We start from the raw sequence: 23,827 nt of genomic DNA, 5'->3' as shown, positions 1-23,827 counted from the left end.
TCCTAGGCTCCAGCCTCAGAGGAAGCCGAAGGGGACCAGCGCTGATGTACGCGCTCATGTGCAGATGAGCCCCAGCCAGCTTTTCTGCACTTTCCATTGGAGGCTGACCTGAACTGCTGCTCACCCAGGCAGTGACCCACATGGCCCAGTATGCAATGGGGGTGAAGGGGTTGCCCCACAGCAGCATTACCTTCGCATGTCATCATGGGACCTGGCTCAAAGCCCTCATCACAGGCGCACTCGAAGCCACCCACCACGTTGGTGCAGGTGCCGTTCCCACAAGGGTTGCCAATGGAGCACTCATCGGTATCTGGAGGAAGCCGGGACCACGTTAGGTGGATATGTTAGACAGGAAAGGTGCAGGTTGGTCTCTTCTTGCAGCCAGAGCATTCAACCAAGCCCAGCAAAGCCAGGAGCCGGGGTAAAAAGCAAAGGGACAGGGGGAAGCAAGTTCCTTCTCTACACACACACGCTCATAGCCTCTGACATAAGGAGGACAAAAGCAAGACAGAGCAGGTACTCCCCACGCAGACCCTTACCCACGCAGTTGACTCCTGTGTAGTCCAGGTTGTACCCGAAGGGGCACTCGCAGCGGAAGGACCCATCGGTGTTAATGCAGGCCCCATTTATGCAGACACCCAGGTTCTCTGAGCACTCATTAACATCTAGAAGGGAAACCAAGGCAGTGAAACCTCATGTGAGCATGTAGTCAGAAACATAACCCTGCCCTCTCAGGGCTGACCCTGCAATCCCAGATACTCCCTCTCCAGAGCCGGGGGCTGAACCTTTGGTGAGCAGTCAGAGACCATGAGCTTGGGAGGGCACCCAGTCCTATGTCCCTCCCCTCCTGCCACTGGGATTCAACCCTACTCTCCAGATAGCCTAAGTTTGGTTGCTTCTAGGCAACCCCCCCCCAACCCAAAAACAAATTTCTTGCCATCCCTAGCCCCACTGGGCACTGGGATCCAACCCTACTCTCCAGATAGCCTAAGTTTGCTAGGCAACCCCCCCCCCAACCCAAAAACAAATTTCTTGCCATCCCTAGATCAGACCTTACCTTCTCGGGTGTCACCTGGGCCTGGGATGGCTCCATGGCCATATGGACACAGCTCCTGGAAGGCAACTGGAAGAAAGCAGAAAAAGTGAGATATGCTTAAAAGTGCTTCCACTCACAGAAGCTGAAATGTGCTTTGGAGGCTCCTAGAGCATGACTGAGAGCTCGGCAGCTCACTGCTCATGGGAGGCCACAAAACCCCAGCTGGTTGGAAAACACCTGTGCTTGCCTTGGATCTGGAGGCACTGAGATGCTTTTGCCTTATCTAAAGGCCCTGCAGAGAACTGAGAGCAGATCCAAAGCAGAAATAAGCCTGACTGTGGTTGCTGGAGACCCAGGGAATACTGCAGTCCAGTAAGGGCTACTAGGTTTCACAGCAGTACTCTCCAGATGGAGGAGCCCACTTTGCTGGATGGTTTGCATTGCTGGTTGTCTTGCCTGACCTGCACACCTTCCCCACACTCTGCGCATGTTGGAGACACACGCAGCCATCTCTCCCGTGGAGCTAGGTCCCAGCACGCCTACCGTTTCCTTCCTGCGGGCACAGCTCACAGGGGTCTCCCCAGCCTTCTCCTGGCATCTTGCTGCAGCAACACCGAGCCTTGGTGGTGTTGAAGGCCTTGGGGACAGAGCACTTTCCGTTGTCAAAGCGAGTGAAGCAGAAGCTCTGGCGAGTATCTGTAGGAGGATGGGGAAATGCACAGGTCATTGCAGACGTCCAGGATGGTTATGCTCCCCTCCCCACCATGATGAGCTGCACTCACCAAAGCATCGTCGGCCGTTATCAGACAGCACAAAGCCTGGAGGGCAGACACACTGGAAGCTGCCAGGGGTATTGGTGCATGTCCCGAAAAGGCAGATGTTGGGCTCCTCTTCACACTCGTTGATATCTGGGTGCACCAGGGACATACTACTTACAGAGCAGCCAAAGGTCACTCCTTTCCTCATTGCATTAAAATCAGCTGAGGCTGTGATGTCTGGGGAGCTCCCATGCCTGCAGGACATCACCCCGGCCCTAACCCTTAACCCACCCTCAGGGCGAATGGGACAACGAAGAGGCCAGGGCACAGCAAAACCACCGAGCCTCCTCCGTCGTGGGAGCAGGCCTTGCCTTGCTCTGTGTCCAATTGCTTTCAGGAAGATATTTGGGGGTGGTGATGCATGCCCCAGCCCACTCAGGAAGAATACGGTTGTTCTGGGAATAGTCCGAGGTGACCACATGCTGTGCTGGAAATGGAGGAGGCAGAGAGCCAACATTACCGATGCAGTTGTCGTTCTGCACCTCGTACCCAGGGGGGCAGATACAGCGGAAGGAGCCCTCCAGGTTCTGGCAGGTGCCCGGGGAGCAGGTCCCAGGCAGGCTCACGCACTCGTTGATGTCTGCAGAGGAGGGGGAATAACCAGCGATAGTGTCTGTGCTCAGCTCGGAGGACTTGGGTGCAGGGTACCTTACTGCACTCAGGCCCTACCTGCAGCTGCACCCTGCTTTGCCCAAAAGATGCAAGGGAAGCAGATAAGACATTTTTCAGGATGTTCTACCTTGTGTACCCTGGGAACATGGACTCAGCCCTGCAGGACCTGGTGCTGCAGGAGGCAGAGCGGTGGACACAAGTAACCAGCGTACAATGCGCCTGTCTGCCCCCACAGCCCCTGCCTGCAGGATAGTTCCCAAGGCATCCCTGGTACAACTCTGCATGCTTTAGGGGCATGGACAGGACAACATTTCTCCTCGCTGCCTGCAGGTCTCAGCATAGGGAAAGGGACTGGTTTGACTGTTCCCTGCATTGCTGGAAGGGAGATGCAGGCATAGTGGGGCCCAGTTCAGCTCTCCATGGGCAGTCAAACGAGCAAGGCTTTGGCTCCAGAGGACTTGGGGCCTTGTGAGCAGTTCTGGATAGTCCACTGCTCAGTTGCCTCTGGTGGGACCAGCTTGGGGACCACGTCTCATAGCGCTGCACAGTGTCATCCGTGCCAACATACAGCTCAACCCACTGAGAAGGGCCAGCCTGCTGCCCGGACACTCACCTACACAGTTCTTCCCATCAGGGGTCCGGTCATACCCCTCTTGGCACAGGCACTGGAAGGAGCCGATGCTGTTGATGCACTGGCCGTTTCGACACACCTGCCCCACCAGGGATGAACACTCATCAATGTCTGTGGGAGGGAAATGATAAGCACAACGGGAAGAGATACGCACAGCATGTGAGTGTCAGTGTGCCGCCTTAACCAGCCCTACACCTCTGACACATTCAGCTACACCCCTACCAGGTGACCCCCAGAGCTGACCCCCCGTATGCCACTGTGTGACACACCATGCCCTGCAGCCGTTGCCACGTTGACCTCAGTCAGCTATCCGTGTGGTCAGGATTTCATGCAACTCACCCATGCAGTCGTTATTGTGTGTTAGCTCAAAGCCAGGGAAGCAGAGGCAGTTGTAGGAGCCAACTGTGTTCTTGCAGGTCCCGTTTCCACAGGGCTGTCGGTCACACTCATCAATATCTGCAGAGAGAAGGTCACAGCTGATTCAGGGACTGAGTGAGCTGACAGCCACCGTCTTGGGTGTGCAGACAGGGTCCAGGCATCTGCACAACACCTCTGTGGCTTGCAGGGACAGCCTGGGATCAAGAGGACACAGTGGCCCTTGGCTGTCCTTGGCACTACCCAGCAGGTGCTGGAGAGAGCTCACGTCCATCCTGATATCTGATTCACATGGCAAGGCTGCAGCAGTCACACTGACCCATGCACATGGTCTGCTCCCCTGTGGCCTTGAAGCCGTTGTGGCAGATGCAGACGTAGCTGCCCTCGGTGTCAACGCAGTCCCCATGGCTGCAGACATTGGGGATCTCCTGGCATTCGTTGCGACCTAAAACAAAGCAAAGTGGGCACTAGTGAGGAGAAGGGACGGACCAAGCGGGAAAAGCTGAGGCACTGGCCTTCCGCAGACCCCTGCCTGCTGGTGGGAAGCTGTGCCTGTGAGCAGCAGCACAGCAGAACGGGGTCTTGGTTTTCTGAGAGGTGGCTTCACAGAGCACAAGATTCATGCACTACCATCTCCAAAAAAAATAAATTTAATTGGAGAAAATGGCCTGAGCTGCCAGACTAAAGCTGCACTTCACAGTGACCTTTTCTCACCCCTCAGGAGCCCACAGTCCCTGGGAATTGTTCCAAAAGTACAGGTATGCCATAATCACAGCACAGCCAGGTCATAGTCCCCAGGCTTGACAAAAGACCAGGAAGCCATGCATGGGACTGGCACGTCCTTCATCCTGTCCTTCCTTGGGTCCACACATGGTGGTCGGCAAAACCATCTGAAGAGCCTAGGCAGGGGTGTCAGCGCCTCGCACACGTGTCTCTGGAATAGGTAGCAAAGAGCTCCCGTCTTACCCACGCAGGCTCCGCTAGGCGACAGCTTGTATCCAGTTGAGCATTCGCACCTGTAACTGCCCGGGATGTTGATGCAGTCGGCGTTGCGCTGGCAGAGGTTCTCCCCACTGCTGCATTCATCGATGTCTGTGGGAGGAGAGCAATGCAAACCTTGACTGTGCAGAGTGCCAAGCGCTCACCAGGCACCATCATCCTGGTAGGGCTGGAGCGGCTCAGTGGAGTCAACTGAATTTTAACCCTTGGTTTGCTCCAACCAGGGTCAATTTTCAACCTTTTTCTATTGCTTTGCAATAAAATAATGAATTTTAGTTACAGCTCAAAACTTTGAAACACTCACATTTACAAACTTTTTACAAAAAAAAAATTTGAAACACTCACATTTACAAACTTTTTATAAAACCCCCCCAAAAAACAGAGGAGGGGAAAATCAGACAGGAACATGAATGAAAACCAGCAATTTTTGTCCAACCATTGATGCGGAAAATGACGAAGATTTCCAGAAGGCTGAGAACATGTCTGCTGACAGCCCTCACCCTGGTGCCCCAAGAGGTGGGGAGATGCTAGTGCCACGCTGAGAACCCCCACCCTCCTGGGCACCCTTGGCAGCGTCGCCCTGGCTGCCCCGTTACCTTCGCAGATGAGCAGGATGTTGTTGTAGCTGAATCCAATGGGACACTCGCACCTGAAGCTGCCAATTTGGTTGATGCAGACACCGTTCGTGCAGATAGCAGGGATCTCACTGCACTCATCAATATCTGCACACAGAGAGTATCTCTCAGCATCACGGGAAGGCAGCAGGGAGGAAAGCATCCCCCATAGCTGGGAGACAGCTGCCCTTGTTCGTTCTAAAACAAAGACTAGCAGGAAAGGGCCACCAGACAAACAGTGGAGCAACTCTTGGAGGATTCATACTGGATCCTGCAGATCATGCCAGGCCAGGGCCGCTCTGCAGAGGTCTGGGTACACAACAGAGCCACACAAGACTCCAAGTCATAGGAGCCACGGGATCGCTGGCAGAGCCTGCACAGCACACGTTGGGAGGGATCCTACTCAGGACATCCACCTTGTTTTCTCCGAGTGTGTCTCTGCAGTAACACGGACACTTGCTCAGGCTCTGGGACCAGGCTGCAGATGGGAAGTCCAAGGGGTCACTGAAACACTGAGATGGCTCGAGGGTCCCTGACTGTCGCTGTGCCCACCACAATCCACCACCAGCCCTGCAGCCCCACACTGATACCCCTCTGTTGAACTTTCTTCCTGAGAGCAGGAGATGAACTCGTCTCCTTCCTCTTCAGTCCCCTGGCTGGCACTGCCAAGGCCAGGTGAAGAAATGATTAACTAGTCTGTTGTCTCACAAACTACCAGCGGGTCCATTTTTCAAGACTGCAAAACATCCATGGACAAGCCCACAAATCCCAGGACTTTCAACAGCACCTCTGGCTTCCCATCTACCAAAACACAAACCTGAACCCTCGGCTCTCAGCGGTGCCCTGCTGCTGTAGGGCCGGTGCTGCTGGCAGTGTGAGTGCCAGGGCTATCACGGGTCCCGATCTACCTGGCCACTGGCCACCATCTGTGGTCACTGGCCACCTGTCTCTCCAGGTGGGACAGAAACCAAGGGACAATTGCAAACGTGGGGAGGTCTGAGCAGCCCAGCCACTCAGGACATAGGCTTGAAGGCTTGGCCAGCTGCTTGCAGCCTGTTTGCCACCTCTTTTCCTTCTCTCTCCTCTGCTCAGGGCTTAATTTGCTAAGGGAGGGGAAGGGAAGAAGTTCACAGGCACTGCGGGAAGAAAGCAGAGAGGCAGAGAGCAGACCTGGCTCCGCAGGGCATGGGGGCTCTACTCACCGATCGGCTTCCCTGTGTGGATGTCGATGATAAACCCAGGGGCCTGGTTCCCACACAGGATCTGGTACTCGGCTGGAAGGGGAACACCGAGGTCATGGCCATGTCCGGTGGGCAGAGTCGGGTGGAGCAAGGGACGAGAGGGACAGGGGCCAACTATGGCTGGAGTGAGCGGAGAGGGGGTCTGACAGGCAGGAGGGGATCTGCACAGTGCTTGGCCAGGAGTCGCGGGGGCCGGCACATGGGGAACTCCAAGAACACGTATGGCACCAGGCAAAGGGCTTACACGCGCATGCACTGCAGGGCACATACACACACACTAAAAGGCGTGCACACACATGGCATCTGTGTGCCTCGCACGCGGGTACAGACTCCTCCACGCAGCGCACGGCCAGCACTTCCCGCTGCAACGTTGCCACCTGTGCCCAGCCTGCCCGCGCAGCCCAGACCCACTGCCTGCCCACGCATCCCACACATCATTTCCTCTCCCCAGATACTGTCCCAGTCCTTTGTGTCCTTCTAGTGCAACGCATGTCCCCACAGCGCTCACCCACAGGTGCTGCCTGCCAGACATGATGCTCTCCCTTCTGCCCCTCTATTTTGTTAGTGTCTGTGCCTCAAAGTACACGGGATTGCCGGAAAAGTGAGGGGGCGGCCATGGTATCAAGATGCCCTCCCAGAAAGATTGACTTACGGCTGGCTGGTGTGGGGCAGGGCTCGCATGGCTTGTTCCAGGCCTTGCCAATGTTGTAGGAGCAGCAGCACATCTTCTTGGTCATGTTGAAGGAGAGCTCGTTCTCACACGTGTCGTTGTAGTTGCGATAGCACACGCTCTTCCTCATGTCTGCAAAGGCAGCGCAGACAGCATCTTGTGCCAGCCCCAGGAATGGGTGCTGCCGGCCCCAGGGCACTCATTGCTGGGGGTACGCCACCCTCTCCTGTCCTGGTGCTCAGGCACTGCAGGTGACACACAGGGGAGCCCAGCAAAGTGGCTGCAGCGATGGGCTGAAGCCCCGCTCCGGTGAGAGCGTTGGGTCCTGCCCCATAGCAGGCAGTGGCAATTCTCTGCTGGGTCTCTCACCGCCCTGTGCCAGCCGCTCTCCCTATAACTGCTGGCAGGACAAACGTTAGCCCCTCCAGCACGGGCAACGTGCACGGCATAGGGGCAGGGATGTGGTGAGGCACTGGTGAACTCAGGCGTCCCGAGTCCCAGCCCCGGCTCCCAGCACTTCTGCTCCGTCCGCTCAGCCACGTTGCCCACACCGTGCTGCCCACAGCACAACCCAGGGGTCACGCACAGGCAGGGCACTGCCCGACCCCTTCTGGCAGATTCGGAACATGCCGTACCCATGCAGTTATTTCCTCCATTGACTTGCATGTACTCAGGGGGGCACACGCAGGTGTAGTTGCCGAGGGTGTTGTAGCAGGTCCCAGGGCCGCAGATCCCAATGTGAGCAGAGCACTCATCAATATCTGCCGAATAAAGAAGATTGGAGGTCAAAACACTGGGCACAGGTGGAGAAGGGCCTGACAGAGGGTTGGGGGTAGGCTCGGCACAAGGTACGGATGGGCCTGGCACAGGGACCAGGCTGGCCTGGCACTGGGAAAGGGGACAGGGTTTGTGATGAGGATGGGAAGCCTGGAAGAGAAAGGGGAAGGGATTCTGCCAACCACTCCTAGGGCAGCCCAGATACACGAACAACTCTGTTGCACACACATGCATGCACACACGTGTGCCACACATGCCAGGCACACAGACAAGCACAGGCACCACGGTGTAGCTACCTTCACAGATGCGTGTGTCCTCGTTGAGGTAGTAGCCAAGGGGGCACTCACACTGGAAGCTGCCAAAAGTGTTCACGCAGTTGCCGCCCTGGCAGAGGCCTGGCAGCTCCTGGCACTCGTCGATATCTGAGGAGGGAGAGCAGCCGGGAGGTGTTCACTGCCTGCCAGACCAGCCCAGGCAGTGCCTTCACCCCAGGAATCCCAGCAGGTTCATCTCACCACCTCCAGACCCTGCCGGTGCCCGAGCGGCTCGGCCAGGTGGCCAGGGCACGTCCGAGGAGAGCACACACTTGCTGTTCATCATTTGGTGGTCAGGGGCTCGGCGGGCACCCAGCCAGCCCAGTGCCAGGGCAGACAGTGCCCATATGGGGCTGGGCTCCCCCAGCACCCAAGCCCCTGGTGAGGGGGGCATGGGGGCCGGGTAGGCTTACCTTCCAGGATGACGGTGATGGGGTTGGGCCGGAAACCTTCTCCTCCAGGGCACAAGGTCTTGTACTCGGCTGCGGAAAAAGTCAGTCAGGGGGATCCTGAGCTGAGCGGGCTCCCACGAAACAGAAGGGGTAGGGAGAACCAGGAGAAACCCAGGAGAAATAGGCCATGAGGATGGTGACAGTGGTCCAGATGGAGCAGCCTGACTCCCATCGCATGCCAAGCCAACTTAGCCACCCTGTCTCTGCCTCTCCACCCTTGAATGGGGTTATTCTACGTCCACTGCCCTCCCCCAGCCCACTGGACTAGGAATGAAGGATCCCAACCTGGATCCCCCAGGCACAACCAGCCTGGTCTCCCCCATCCCACTTCACCTCTCCCCTGCCCTGGTCCGCCTGTCTAGCCCTGCACTGACACAACAGGGTTGCCTTCTCAGATTGCCTCAGCTTCCCTTGCTCCATCGTGATGATAGCATATCCTGGTCCCAGGATCCCCCAGCCGGCCCATGCCCAAGTTCACCCCAGACATTTTCCCAACTCACTCGTGTTGGCTGGAGGACAAAGCTCGCAGGGGTTGCCCCATGCACGACCCAGCGAGCAGCAGCAGGATGCCCGAGTGACCCCAACTCCGATTTCTGCGCTGCAGGAGATCCCCCCATCTCCTCGATCCTGGGTGTCCAGGAAGCAGTTCCCAACACGGGTATCTGCACAGAGACAGTAGTGGGTGAGCAAAGCCTCTCCAGTAAAGACTTGTGTGCACAGGAGGAATGAATGGCACTATTGCCTCAAGAAGCAGGGAGAGGGATAAGGCCCCAGTCCTGTCCCAGATGTCCACAGTGTCAGCTACCTGTCTTGTAGGAAACCACATCCAGACTGTCCTTGCAGCTCATGACTTTGGGAACCCTTCAAGAATGAAGTGTGCCCAGCTTGTCTGGTAAAAGCCACACTATATCATACAGAGGTGGCCTGTCTTCAGTATGGCTAGGGGGCAGGACCCAAATAATGCTATCAGTAACCCTGGGCCTTTCAAGAAACAAACACTTAAGAATAGCTCCAGAGCAGCCCAGGCAGCTGTTAATGGTGCCATCTCCACTGGCAAGTTCTCCCGCCTTACGGTGCCAATTTGTACCGGCACTTTGCTATCTCTATGGCTCAGGCTGAAAGAATAACATTGCTTCAACCAGGAGAGCACCCACACTGGTGACACAAGGTGGGCCAGGCTTAACAGGAGGTAGGTACTCTGCTGCCGCTGAAGGGTTAAGCCCATCATGGACAGCCAGGTATTTGGCAGGGCAGATCGTGGTCAGCCACCCCAGTCTTTGGTAGTGGCCAGCTGCAGCTACGTGGGAACAACAAGAAGGACCACCAAGGTCTTGGATGGAAGGTGTGCTCTCCACACAGGTCCCCACTCACCCACACAGCCCACACCAGTGGGGTTCAGCTCAAAGTCCTGTGGACAGTTGCACAGGTAGCTGCCAGGGGTGTTGACACACAGGCCGTTGATACAGTTCACAGGGTCTGCACATTCATTGATGTCTGAAAAGATGGAAAGAAGAAGACTGAAAAGAAAGATGATGACTGCCACAGAAACCACAGCCCCAGCCCTAAGCTCTGCACTGTGCGTTCAGGGTGTATCCCCACAACCACGGTGTTCCTAAGGCTCTTCACGTGATAGTAGGCAAAGCCCTTCTAGAAACAGACCTTGGCTTGTCCTGCCTCACACCACCCTGCCCAGAGTCAGAAGAAAGGAGCAGAGCCACACCGAGCTTTCCCTCCTATCTACTGAAGGCCCACCCTTCCAGCAGCATCGAGGCCTTGCCAAGAGCAAAGACACATCACCACATCGTGCGTAGTTGTCTTCAGGCTGCTAGTGCCACTCCCTGTCATGGTTGGGGCAAGCTCATACCAGCAGATCACAGGGCAGTGATCCTCATCCCACAGTCCCGTGAAAGTCCTATACCTGTGCAGTTGCCTCCGCTCCTGTCCAGTTCATAGCCATCATCACAGGCGCAGCGGAACATCCCGGGCAGGTTCTGGCAGGTCCCAAAGACACAGATATTTTGGAAGGTGCATTCATCAATGTCTGCAAAACAGGGAGAGCTGGGGACTCAGGATCTGGCAGAGTGAGGGCCAGGACAGGCCTCTCCTGCTCCCATGTCAAAGCAGAGCCACGGCCTAGCTGTGGGTAACCCATCTCAGGATGGTTCTAGTGCCATGGGGTACCACCTCCTGGGTGAGCAGGACCAGGCATGCTGTGTGTACGCCCTCTCCCCTCACCCCTGTTTGGCTGATTGTCCCCACCTTGCATGGGTCCTTGGCTTAGCCCAGCCTCTCTGCAGGCTGGGAACCAACTCCTGTAAGTGGAAGAGCTGGCACCTCGGGAGCCTTGCACCACCAGGTGATGGTGGGTCTTGCTTAGTAATGGATCAGGTGGCGACAGTGCAGTGGAGAGACCAAGGCCAGGAAGGAGGTGGACACTGGATCTCCAGGAGCAGCAGTCAAAACGCTGGGCACTTACCCTGGCAGGCCTTGCTGTCCTCTGTGGGATTGAAGCCCATCTCGCACTCGCAGCGGTAACCCCCAGGTGCATTGAGACACTGTCCATTCTCACACAGGTTCACATTGTCTGCACACTCGTCCACATCTAGAAAGAGTCAAGCATGAGACTGACATGGTGTCCACCCAAAGATGGGAGCTCCCCTCAGCTTGCCCAGAAAATTCCCACAAGCTTGTTCCCCCCGCTCTGCTGGGAGGCTGTGAGGAGGGAGCTGCAATACTTCTCATTGCCTTGATCCTCCCCAAACACCTGCTGAGAAGAAGGTGGATCTCTGCTGAAGGTATCTGAGCAGGCTATGGTGCAGGGCAGGCTGCAGTGGCTTTTGGGGAACATCTGGTTTGGGGAACCCCAGACACAGGCAGCCAGGTGCTAAGCCAGGCTGGTGGTTAAGAGGGGGTGACACCGTGTCCCCGCAGGATGCCCAAGCCATGTTCCTGCTGCCAATTGAGTCTACAGGCCTCACCTGAGCAGGAGAAGCCATCCCCGTTGAAGCCTTCTCGGCAGGCACAGCGGTAGGAGCCTGGTGTGTTGACGCAGTTGGCATTCAGGTTGCACTTGTGCTCTTCAGTTGCACACTCGTCCAGATCTGGGCAGGGAGAACACCCTTGTCAGTGTTTTGCCTCTGGCCTTTCCTCTAAGCCTGGGTAGCTAGTGCAGGGCCCAGGGAGGCACGCAGATGGCCCAGGAGACGGCAGCCTCCAGGCACTTGGAAGCGCTCATGAGGCTCCAACACATCTCTGTGAGCCTCTCTGGCCATGAGACACTCCCCTGGCAGTGCTGACACAGACAATATGGCAGTGAGACACTTTCACACCCCCGCCCCCCACAATCCCAGTACCTCCCCAGTTCAGACACGCGTATCCATACACAGACCCTTACATCCCTTCATACACACCACACACGTGCCAGTAAGTCCCTGCACTCATATACACACACCAACACATCCCTACACACCTCCCACACGGGTGTATCCCTGCATACATACCACACCGTGCCCCAACTCATCGCCACACAGCTACATTGCCAATCTGACAATGACATTCATCCACGCTCATCTCAATACCATGCCCACACACTCCGCATCCCACAAATACATTCCCTCGCTCCCACATTCATGGCTTCACAGACACGGTTGCAGAGCCTGACAGTGCAACACCCGTATGCCCACACGTACAGTCCCTCTCTGTCACACACCCACATCTCTCCACACTTCCATAAATCCTCATGCAGGGCTCCTGGGGCTCAAGAGCATTTTAAATGCAGGTGTCAGCTCAGCTTAGCCTTCACAGGTGCCCACAGAGCACCTGGACACACGAACGTCCTCTCCTGGGATGAGAACTCACCATTGCACTTCAGCCCATCTCCAAGCCAGCCTGTGCGACACTTGCATTTGAAGCTCCCGGGCACGTTGATGCAGGAGGCGTGCATGTCGCAGTTGTGAGCCCCAATCTCGCATTCATCAATGTCTGCAGGAAGGAAGGATGGACATCAGAGCTGACACAGCTCAGCTCCCCCAGGAGAAGGGAGGGCAGCCAGGTACAATCCTGCTAACGGGTCTGGGTACCAATGGCTCCTGGGAGTCTGAACCCCAGGGGATGGGAACAAGGTGCTTTGGGGAACAGGCTGCCTGGAGTCGTTCCCTTGAGCTGAAGGGCTGATCTGTGCTCACCCCTGGAAGACGAAGACAAAAGGAAGGGCAGGCCTCTGGCTTGGCTATAAACTAGGGAAGTGTCAATTCCTGCCTGCAGCCTGCCTTCCTGGCAATCTCTGCCTGCCCAGGAGGGGCTCCCAGCACACAACCACATCCCTAGGTGTCCACAGCATCCCCCAGTACAGGGATGGTTTTCTCTCCAAGGCAGCCGCAGGAGGTGTTTGTGAAGGCTCCTACCAGCACCCTTAGCTCCAGGTCTGGTGTGTTCCCACCTGTGCAGCCTGTGGTTCCCTTCTTGACGAAGTAGCCCAGCTGGCAGTGACAGATAAAGGAGCCCTTTGTGTTTTCACACTCGCCGTGCAGACAGATGTTAGGGTTGAGATCACATTCATTCACATCTGCAGGAGAAAAAGGACTTGCTTGGAACACCACAAGAACCATGACCTGGCTCTGGGGCAACCCTCTGTATCCCTTCTTCCCTCCAACAGCAGCCTCGTGATGCAGTGCTGGCACGTGCCCAGGGCACAGCCTTGTCCTCACCGATACAGGTCTTCATGTCCAGGGATGCCATGAAGCCATCGAAGCAGAGGCAGCGGTACTCCCCAGGGATGTTAGTGCACTGCCCACCATCACAGATGTCTGGATTATCCTCACATTCATCAATATCTAGAGAGAGGAGACAATCGCCAAAGTAAAGAGGTTAGAGCCAGTGAAAGGGTATTGTGGGAGCAGGAGGGGGCAGGAGGGAGTCACAGGAGGGGCTTTGCTCCAGATTGTGTAGCTGCAGGACTCTGGAGCCTGTAACGAGGGGCTGGACATTGCAGTGCAAAGCAAAACCATCTGTCCAGGGAAATCACCTCTCTGGAAGCGCCTTAAAAATGAGACCCCCTCACCCTGAAGCCAACGCTATGGCTGACTGGCAGTGGACGCAGAGGTCCCTGAGGCAGCACCTACGAGAGCCAAGCTGACTGCTCACCTGCACACGATCTCTTGTCCGGCATCAATGCGTAGCCTTCGCTGCAGCTGCATTCATAGCTGCCCTCCGAGTTGGAGCAGTGTGTGTCACAGCCGCCGTTGGTTATGGTGCACTCATCAATGTCTGGGGGGAGAAGGGAGAGGTCAGGCAGCTGCTTGGGTGGCGGGCTGGGGTACGTGCCTTGCAGCAGAGCTGCTCAGACACAGTGCCAGTAACAGAGACAAGGTGGGAGAGGTGCTGAAGAGGAAACAAAGCTCCCCCAGCCAGAAGAAAGCACCTCTTGCCTTCTCTGCAGCTCACAGTAGTTTCACAGCTGATGACAGCCCCTTACCAGTAGTGCCAGTCTGGGTGTAGCTCAACCAGGAGGTTCCCCCCTTGCCTTACCCTCAGACACCCCACTGAGCATTGTAAGAGGTATGAGGCCAGGAGGGATCTGGATGCATACTGGGGTCTTGGCATGGGTGTTTGGCAAAGGGGAGCACTCACCGACACAGCCCTGCCTGTCCAGTGTGGCCTGGAAGCCCGAATCACACGCGCACTGGTAGGTACCGATGACGTTGACGCAGCGTCCGTTGCGACACAGGTTGTCGCTAAGGGAGCATTCGTTGATATCTGCGGTGGGAAGGAGAGTTTGAGCAGCCAGCCGTGCTGATGCCACGTTGAGCATCATTTGATACCCATCCCTGGGTACTCCCCACCTACTGCTGTCTCCAAACTGAATTTGTCATTGCCCCGTTGCCCCTTCAGTGAACAGCAGGTAGAACAACAGACATCATAAATGCAGTGAAACCCTGGGAGTGACCTCGGTCCCTCCTGGATGAGTGTGTTCTACCCACATACGGGATTGGAAGGAGAGATTCACGTGCCCAGCATGAGATCCAAGTCTCCCTGTATCATTACCCTTGAACAGGCTCTGATCATAACATAGCTTTCCATTATCTCACCTATGCAAGTGTTCCCTTCAGAAGTCAGCTCATGTCCAGGGGGGCAGATGCATTCAAAGCTGCCATCTGTGTTCATGCAGATCCCGCCTCGGCACAGCAGCGGGTCCCGCTCGCACTCATTGATATCTGCAGAGAATGACATGAAATGAGGTGGATTGTCCCCTTCAGCTGGGTTTTCCAAATAATGGGGTGGGGCTGGTGCCATGCACCCCAGTCCCATCACCAGAGATATAACCCAAAACAGAGGATTGTATCACAAAATTAACAGGGTAGCGAATCCAGGGCTTGGGCGAGTCCAGTGGACTTACGGTTGAAGTACGCATTTCGGGAAATCACAACTCTTGCCTTGACCTCAGTAGAACGTAAAGCGTAACATCAGGAGGAGAGAAGTTATTAGCTTTGTGCAGATTAGCCAGCAAGGACTAGAAGGACAGTTCCTAGCTCGCATCCCACCTATCTTAGTACATTTTCACAAGTCCCATCAGCAGAGGGAGAGTTCCTCGGAAAATGTGTAGTTTGTTTGATAGAAGACTAACAGACAGGCTTTCTTGGTAACAGCCTTCGGAGTGGTTCCAGTATCACGCACAGGGCTAGGAAATAGTCTGTACATTTCTGAAAATATCACATATGGACAAAGAGATTGAATTTACTAGGAACTGGAGAAATTGCTGAAATAGATTAAACTGCTGAGAGAGAGATGTGATCCAGCCAAAGATGAAACCAGGCTGCTGGCAGTAAAAAAGAAAAAAAAAAAGAAAAAAGAAAAAAAAACCCCAAGTGATAGAAAAGTTTATAAATGCCAGACTAAAAAACACAAACAAGGGAAACTACTAGAATGGTGCACTGGTGATGGTTGGAAACAAAAACCAACAGAAGGAGGAGATGAAGCACTGCAAGTATCAAAACTGGGAAGCCTTCTTATCGATTCGTTATCCATGGCCCCTGGAGAAAGCTCTTTGTGATCTGCTATGATATTGTACAGGTGACAGTCTTTGTGATACTTGTGGTGCTTCACAGTGCAAGTTATGCTCTTTGGAAGGGCAAGCGCTGGATGAATCTGATCCTCTAACTTTGGAAACAGGAATGTGAGAATGAGGTTCTCTATTTTGGTCCCAGGATAGATTAAAAAGATTTTGCATTCTTGCATGCCCCTAGAATTGACTCAAGATGTCCTGCACTGACAGTAAGAGCAAAAAGAGGGAAGCCTCCCTGGAACTGCTCAGAGATCCATCCGTCCACAGCTGTGTTCTGAGAAACGTGCAAATCAGAAGACAAAGCCATTGGGTGTAACACAAATGAACTGAGGGAGCTAAAAAAATGCCCTCAAGAACCCCTTAGTGACAGCAGACAAAGGGAGCGATGTCAGATATATTTAAAGAACCCATTTTCTTCTCATACGTTTATTTTTCTGATTCCAACCTTGTAATTAAGAATGGAATCTTTCACCTTACTTGAATAAAACACTGTTGAGATTTTCAGCTTATCTACAGCTAAAGTGGACTGGAATACATCTGACAACGGGGGTGACGGGCCCCTGTCAAACAGTCCCACAGGACCCATGCCTCCAGTTCTCCGTGGTGGGAGACTGTTCCTAACGAACTGCAGGACGCAGGTTCAGTGCTGATGTTATTTATTGCCAGGGGCTGGCAAGAATTCCTTCCTCATGAGGCTGAAGCCAAGTTCTTTTGCCAAACACAGGCGGGAAGAAGTTAACCCTTGACCACGGGAAATGCTGTAGTGTCACGACACCCTTTGTGGTGAAATGACTCAATCCCATGTCACCTAGAAAAAAGGATAAGGTGGAATCATGCAGATAATAGTGAGCATTAAAAAAAGAACAATGAAACACAGCATCCTTACGTAAAGATAACAGAAATCTCATTGCTGAAAGAAGTTAGCAGGCCACCAGTGGGGACTGTGACATTCTCAGTATCTCAGAAATGGAGGAGGAGGAGGAGGAGGAGGAGGAGAATCAGTGTGATCTGTGGTAACCCATACTACAAATTGCACAGAAAAGACAGAAAAACATGCCAGTGGCAGGGCGGTGATATATTTTAAAGAACCCAGAGAATCAAATATGAAAAATAAATAAATGGTATTGAATCATGCCACAGATTGATGTGGTTTGAACGTCCAAGCCAACGCAGAAAGAGCAGAATATTAAGACTAGGTCAGTCAGACAAGTTAGTCTGGCTAGACAGATGAGAAGAGGAACATGGTATGCCAGGAATTAGAGGACGGCAACAGTCTGGCTGACTTGTTGGAGACGAACTGAGGTACTGAGGTCATTGATGGGATTTTTTTTTTAAGCTACAAACAAGAATTATTAAATTGAAAACAGATGAGAATCTGACAGAATAAAAACAAGCGTAGGCCAGATGGGAGGAGCTGTAAAGAATTATCTGAGGATAAAGGACGATTGAATGGGCAGGTGAAAGGGAGCCCTTACAATTATAACTGGAAATAGAGTGGGGTAGAAGAATGCAGATGATCTACCAGAGCTTCTCATGAAGGACTTGACCTGTGCAAATGTTTGGGGAACGGGACAGGGGCCTGATTAATGGTTGAGGCTGGTACGAAATTGCTGCAGATTCAAATCCCAAGGAAAGGTGCAGAAACAGCAACAGCTGATTAGATATCACGTGTAAGAGACCAGGTTGAGAGTAATTTTAGAAAAGATTCAGTGGAAAGCAGCCCAAGAAAAATTGGATGAATCAGCAAGATTCAGAGCTAGAAGAGACACAAGCTCTCAAAGGTGAACCTCTTTCTGAGCAAGGTGTATCTCCATGTTTTCATGCCAGTGGCAGTGGAGGCATTTGATTTAATGGCACACGGCTGTAGGATGTACAATGACAGCAGGAGGCCAAGCAGTGCTATAAAGACCAAAGCTTAATATGTCTCCTAATATAGGAGTGGAAATAATAGGTCTACTAATCTCAGCGGTGATCTAACGACGATATAACTGACAGCTACTTGCAAGGAACATATATTATCTAGAAAAGGGACCGTGCTACACGTAACAGGATTTAAATGACTGATGTGGTATGTGAGACATCATTTAGGGCAGGTAGATGAACCAAGTTAAGAAGGTAACTGTGGTGGCGTGGATAGGGGACCACACAAAAAGGTCTACAAGTTGAGAAACATTCCGCAATGGTGTTTGAAAATACATGTAATTTAATGTAAGGGTTGAACATATGATATTAATAATGTCTGGAGATGGATGTACTTTTAGAGTGTGGATATGAAAATAATCAGTGGCAGAATAAATAATAGATGGGTAACACAAGGCTGAAAAGAAGTAGAAGGAGGTGGGACGTCACACAAAGGAAACGGCCAAGTATGTACGAGAATTGCAGCTCACAGCCACTGAGTTCAAGCTGCTGGCCTGGCAGAGCTCCACTGCGTACTAGCCAATCCCCAGTATAAAGGTTGCCATCTCCCTACGTAGCAGGAATGAAAATACCAGGCATGGATCCTGTCCCAGCTCAGTGGCAATGCCAGGCTCCAGCTGCAGCTCCAGCTGCTGGTGGTTGAAACAAGAGGAAAGGTTAGTGGCCAAGGTTTGGTGCAAGGGAAGGTCCAAGCGAAGGCAGAGTACAAAATGAAGAAGAATGAGCATTGTAGAAGTACGTGAACAAGTACAAGATGAAAAAGGAAATACAAGGCCTTAGTCTTATGTAAAAAAAGGAAGGCAACATTGCACTGGGATTGCAGGGAAATGCCCTTTGGGCACAGCAAGCAGGAAAGGGACGGGAAAGAACTTGAGAAAAGCTGCTTGGTGGCCCCTTGGGCTCCCAGCGTGAGCTCCCCTGTGGGCCTCCACAGCTGAGGTAACGGTGGCCAGGAGGTGGCAGGGCAGGACCAACGATGTCCCATGAGTGTCATGGCAGGAAGAGCCCAGGATGCTCCCCTGGGCCTGGCGCTACACCCAGTGTCCTCCCTGATGCTGGCCTGGGCTGCCAGTCTCCTTCCCCAGCTCATGGGGCACCTCCAGCCCAGGTGCTGGGCACAGGCTCTGGCCTCTGGTCCAGGAGGTCCTCATAAATAGATGTCTCTGAGGGAAGGCTCCCAGTTTTGGACCCACGTCTGGCAACATTCTCATGGTCTGTCCTTGCTCTGCATGGTACAGAGCCCTGGGGCACTGCTAGCAGAGACAGCATGGGGCCCGTCACTGGTGGACTATTGGCCCACGTAAGGCACAGCACCCATGCAGGAGGCAGAGGCTACAGCTCTGTCTCTTTGCCCTCCTTCTCTGGAGGGATCTGGGGCTCAGGCCAAACCTTGGTGGGGACATGGCCTCTCCCTTTATGTCCTCCAGCTTCGAGAGCCTGTGCTGTGTCTCATGAACCCCTGACTTCACTTTGCATATGCTTTGCTGTCCTCCCAGGGTTACATCTATGGTGCTCTCAGCTACACACACAGCATTCCTCTCTCTCTCTCTCTCTCCACATGCTGCCCTTCAGCCCAGCTCTGCCTTTGCAGTCAAAGCAAGGCAGAAGACTCACTACCCTGGGGAGAGCAGAGGCTGCCAGGGCTCCCTGCAGCACAGGGACTCCCACAACTCCCCCAGAGGGCAATGAAGAGATTTGGCTTGATACCAGGGAACATAGAGCCAGACAGACAGGTAGCCGGACAGCCAGATGCACAGAGAGCAGCTTGGCACGAAGCCCTTTGTCAGATCTGGCACCAGCTACTTTTTTCCCTGTCGCAAAAGAGTAAGGGTGCTGCCCTGCCCCGGAGACAAGTCCTTACCCATGCAGTTCTTCATCATCATGAAGCCACTCTCGTAGCCTTCGAAGCACTCGCACTCGAAGCTGCCCGGCGTGTTGACACAGGTGCCGTGGCCACACAGGTCTGGTGAGATGCGGCACTCATCGATATCTGTGGGGATGAAGACCAGCTAGTGGAGGCAGGACAGACTACAAGCACCACTACAGCTGGCACTGGGCTGCCTGTACTGCACATCAAATTCAATGAACAAGGACTGGCAGGTCTGACCCAGCAGACCAAGGAACTCCTCTTCCTGAAGGGAGAGACAGCAGTTAAGCTTGCTCTCTGGTGCAGGACTGACCCTTCATCCCACCAGCTGGAGGAGCCTTCTGCTCATGGTCCTGCCCTTGGCTTCTCAGTATGTCCCTAAGATAACTGCCACGATTCCTCTGGGTACCACCATCACGCTAAGCATCCCACAAGGCAGGCAAGGCAGCAAGATGGGCAAGAGTGGTCCGGAGGAGGGCTGCTCTTCCCTTACCTGTGCAGTTCCTTTCCTCAGCATCCAAAGCAAAGCCATTGCCACAGAGACACCTGAAGCTGCCAATGGTGTTTCGACAGGTCCCATGAGTGCACAGGCCAGAGAAGACCTTACATTCATTCACATCTGTGGGTGAAGGCAGAACAGCAGTGTTTCAGGGAGGGGATGTCTGCAATGAACCTAGGGTCCCAGGGCAGGCAGCAGGTTCCTTGGGCTGTAGCTGAGATGGGCTGAGCACAGCCCACAATCAGCAGCTCCTCTCTTTCTTCTCACCTTTGTAGAAGGGCCTTCCTGAAAGCACATCTCCTCGGTTGGCAAAGCCGGGTCCCCTCGGGCAGATGGCCTTGTACTCGCTGGAGCCGATCTTGGGACATTCTTCACAATCGATGCCCCAGGCTGAGCCCACAGAACAGCAGCACATGTCGATCCGGTACTTGCCTGGCAGAGGCTCTGTGCACTCATCTTCATCCCACTTCATGTAGCACTGTTCCACACGCACGTCTGGTGAGAGAGCAGAACTGAGCCCTTGCCTGCAGCACCTAACCTCTGGTAAAACCAGAGATATCATTTTCTGTGACATAGTTAGCAAGGTTCCTGGAACAGCCTTGGCTGGAGCATCCTCCAAACAATGCTCAGGTATGGGCCATTTATATGAGGCCAACTTGTTTGGGATGCTCCGAGAGATGTAATAGTATGGACATGGCCAGCCTGTGACTGTTGGCAACAGGGCCAGAGAATGGACCCTCCATGGTGTAGTCAGTAGTGCAGATGGCCCCTACGAAGGGCAAAGGTTTGTCACTGTATGCCCAGAAAGCAGCCAGGAGTTATTTTAGGGCTGCTGGGCCGTGTCATTAACCAGTTGGGTTACCTATTTGGCTACCCCTGAAGTCCACCCAAGGAGAGCAATTGCGTTGCTGGCCGGACCTGGGGACATGAAGTTATGGCAGCCTTGCCTTGGTTAGGCTGTTGGGTTTGGCAGCCCTTACCAGGTATGACGTGCCATCACTCAATTCCCCAGACTGCTGCATGTGGTGGGTAGGGGGTGGTTGGACCTCTGTAGAGAGGGCTGAACAGAGGCCAGGTTCTGGGTGAGATGAGGTGTTCTTACCCACACATGTCCTAGCAGTGCCGTCAAGGGTCAGTCCTTCTGGACACTCGCACCGAAAGGAGCCAGCCGTGTTCACACAGCGTCCGTTTGGGCAGACGCCAGGGAAGACCTCACACTCATTCACATCTGTTGGCACAAAAGCAAGAGACAGGCATGAGAGTGGCACGCGGCCAAGCCCAGTAGGGCCTTGAGGAGGTGGAAGGAGCCCAGAGCTGCCCACCAGACCAAAACTGGCAACTTGTCGCAATGAAAAACACATGCTCCATGCACAGCCACAGCCATGCCCAGGCACTTTTGCAAGGAGGCTGCATTACAAAGCCTTGTCAGAGACAGACAGGCAGGGTGGTCCTGTTGCACGTGTCCATAGTTGGCACAGCACTGACAGAGCAGCACCAGGACTCACAAACATGACTACTGCTGATGGAGCAGCTAAACCTGGAAACCCATTTCCAGGCACACGAATGACAAGAAAATCATCAGTAGTAGTCAGCATGGATTGACCAAGGGAAGTCATGCTTGATGAATGCAATAAAATTCCGTGATGCAATGACTGGCCTAGTAGATGAGGGAAGAGTGGCAGATATTGTCTACCTAGCCTTCAGTAAGGCCTTTGACACTGTCTCCCAGAAGATGCTCATAGACAAGCTGTTGATGTATGGGCTGGACGAGCAGACAGTGAGGCAGATTGAAAACTGGCTGAATGGCTGGGCCCAGAGAGTGGTCTTCAGTGGCATAAAGTCTAGTTGGAGGCCAGCAACTAGCGGTGTACCCCAGAGGTCAATACTGGGTCTGATCCTCTTTAACATCTTCATTAGTTATCTGGATGATGGGGTAAAATGTGTCCTCAGCAAATTTGCTGATGATACAAAACTGGGAGGAGTGGCTGATACACCAGAAGGTCGTGCTGCCATCCAGAGGGACCTTGGCAGGCTGGAGAAATGCGCTGCCACGAACCTCATGCAGTTCAACAAGGAGAAGTGCAAAAGTCCTGCACCTGGGGAGGATCAACCCCATGCATCACTATACGCTGGGGGTCACCCAGCTGGAAAGCAGCTTGGCAGAAAGGACCTGGGGGTCCTGGTGGACACCAAGTTGAACATGAGTCAGCAACGTGCCCTTGCTGCAAAGAAAGCTAATGATATCCTGGGCTGCATTAAGAGAAGTGTTGCCAGCAGGTCGAGGGAGGCGATCCTTCCCCTCTATTCAACACTGGTGAGGCCACACCTGGACTGCTGTGTCCAGTTCTGGGCTCCTCAGTGTGAGAGAGAGAGATGGACATACTGGAGAGAGTCCAACAAAGGGCCAGACTCAAAGATGCAGGATAGCAACAAATAAACAATGACCATGTTCTCAATTAAAAAAAAAAAAAAAAGTCTTCTGCATCCTGCAGCACTTTACCTTCACACGTGACCCCCTTCATCCTAGCATATCCCCGGGGACAGGCAGTATCTGCAAGAAAACAGAGGAACGTCAGCAAAGAAATGGGCTGCATCCTGCCTTCCTGATCTCTGTGCCAAGCAGAGCCTTACCGATCTCACAGCGCTCACAGGGGCTGCCCCACGCTGCCCCCAGAGTAGCGCAGCACTCCGATTTCAGCGTGGCCCCGTTGATGTTCACCTCGCAACGCCCATCCTGGATGTTCAGCCAGCATGTCCCTTTCATGCTGTCTGTAGGGGCAAAGACAAGGCGTGAGTGAAGAGCTGCTCCTTGGCGGAGGTTCCCAGCTTCGTGGCAGCTTGCGGGCCACCCCCCCTGCCACGAGAAGCAGCTATCCTTGAGCCGCAGTGTGACTATGGCTCTCTGGTGTCGCGTTATCTTTTAGGCTGTGGGGCCAAGCACTTTGCAGCACGGACACAGACCGTGCCGGTCCTCAGAGCCCTGTCCCACTGCTGTGCTGTGGAGCAGCATTTCTGTGCTCTGATACAACTGCTGTTGCATCAGTTCTGTGTCCTCCCTTTTCCTAGTCCCAGCCTGCTCCTTTTCTGGGTAGCAATAGTCCCTTCTCTCAGCTACCCCCGTGATGCCTTGCAAGGCCCTGACCATCTAGGAGTGGGAAGTGGGTACCTTCTTATCATCTTGATGAGAAGGGATCTACTTCATCTCGATGTGCCTTAATGTCAGCACACCACAAACCCATCCGGTGAATGAGAACCCACCGTCCTGATGCCCTGCAGGATCCCCTGGGACCCCGTGTCTGTGCTTTGTCTTGCGGCAGCACAGTTGGGGATTTCTATGTCTGCCACAGACTGCTCAGAGCACTGCCTGAGGTTGCAGCTTTTCAGGCTCCCTGGATGCACGAGAGACGTTAATTGTTAACAACAACCAAGGAAACACTAGGTGAGAAAGACAGGCCTCAGAGGGTCCCCATCCCTAAGGCAGGAGCACAGGACTTGCTTCAGATGAACAAGGGGTGCTGGTGGGCACTGCTGATACCAGAGCTGCCTCTAGAAGGCCACATCCTTACCCACGCAGATGGTGCCACTGGGGTCCAGCTTGCTGCCTGGGGAGCACTCGCAAGCAAAGGAGCCAGCATTGTTCCTGCAGACACCGTTCACACAAGGGTTAGAGGTGCACTCATTGATATCTGCGGGAAGAAAGGGACTGTCACTGTAGTCAGTGCCATGGGAGCCAGTTTTCTGGGCCAGAGACTGGGGAGGATGAGAAGCAAAGAACATGAAGAAAGGAGTTTGTCAGCTGTTCAGGGGATCACCAGTCCAGGCCATAGGAGTCCTGCGCGTACCACTCAAGTATGCACCATCTCAAGGGGGATGGGCACGGACAGCAGACGCCGTGAAATTAGTGAGCTGCTTCAGGATTGAGGGAATGGATGGATTGAGGGT

At 53.9% G+C, this 23,827-nt stretch overlaps 1 protein-coding gene across 1 annotated transcript in view; it reads right to left on the bottom strand.

The window, feature by feature from the left end:
* LOC103900461 (fibrillin-2) overlaps positions 1–23,827 on the bottom strand; it is a 121,666-nt gene that overhangs the window by 8,217 nt on the left and 89,622 nt on the right. The window contains exons 19-52 of the mRNA XM_009281146.2: positions 23,452–23,571; positions 22,517–22,654; positions 22,386–22,436; positions 20,988–21,113; positions 20,153–20,380; positions 19,880–20,005; positions 19,381–19,509; positions 14,626–14,751; positions 14,168–14,293; positions 13,682–13,804; positions 13,246–13,371; positions 12,978–13,103; positions 12,398–12,520; positions 11,518–11,640; positions 11,016–11,141; positions 10,458–10,580; positions 9,911–10,033; positions 9,040–9,201; positions 8,501–8,569; positions 8,070–8,195; positions 7,632–7,757; positions 6,979–7,128; positions 6,288–6,359; positions 5,068–5,193; positions 4,439–4,564; positions 3,792–3,917; positions 3,437–3,553; positions 3,080–3,208; positions 2,315–2,434; positions 1,819–1,944; positions 1,580–1,732; positions 1,058–1,123; positions 540–665; positions 191–310 (exon numbers count right to left, since the gene is read on the bottom strand). Coding sequence (XP_009279421.2) covers positions 191–310; positions 540–665; positions 1,058–1,123; positions 1,580–1,732; positions 1,819–1,944; positions 2,315–2,434; positions 3,080–3,208; positions 3,437–3,553; positions 3,792–3,917; positions 4,439–4,564; positions 5,068–5,193; positions 6,288–6,359; positions 6,979–7,128; positions 7,632–7,757; positions 8,070–8,195; positions 8,501–8,569; positions 9,040–9,201; positions 9,911–10,033; positions 10,458–10,580; positions 11,016–11,141; positions 11,518–11,640; positions 12,398–12,520; positions 12,978–13,103; positions 13,246–13,371; positions 13,682–13,804; positions 14,168–14,293; positions 14,626–14,751; positions 19,381–19,509; positions 19,880–20,005; positions 20,153–20,380; positions 20,988–21,113; positions 22,386–22,436; positions 22,517–22,654; positions 23,452–23,571 — 4,203 coding nt within the window. The remainder of the gene's footprint in view (positions 1–190; positions 311–539; positions 666–1,057; positions 1,124–1,579; positions 1,733–1,818; positions 1,945–2,314; positions 2,435–3,079; positions 3,209–3,436; positions 3,554–3,791; positions 3,918–4,438; positions 4,565–5,067; positions 5,194–6,287; positions 6,360–6,978; positions 7,129–7,631; positions 7,758–8,069; positions 8,196–8,500; positions 8,570–9,039; positions 9,202–9,910; positions 10,034–10,457; positions 10,581–11,015; positions 11,142–11,517; positions 11,641–12,397; positions 12,521–12,977; positions 13,104–13,245; positions 13,372–13,681; positions 13,805–14,167; positions 14,294–14,625; positions 14,752–19,380; positions 19,510–19,879; positions 20,006–20,152; positions 20,381–20,987; positions 21,114–22,385; positions 22,437–22,516; positions 22,655–23,451; positions 23,572–23,827) is intronic.

Source organism: Aptenodytes forsteri, unplaced genomic scaffold (genome assembly GCF_000699145.1).
Source record: "Aptenodytes forsteri isolate BGI_AS27 unplaced genomic scaffold, ASM69914v1 Scaffold308, whole genome shotgun sequence".
Classification (NCBI taxonomy): domain Eukaryota; kingdom Metazoa; phylum Chordata; class Aves; order Sphenisciformes; family Spheniscidae; genus Aptenodytes; species Aptenodytes forsteri.
This window is presented reverse-complemented; position numbering and strand designations above follow the sequence as displayed.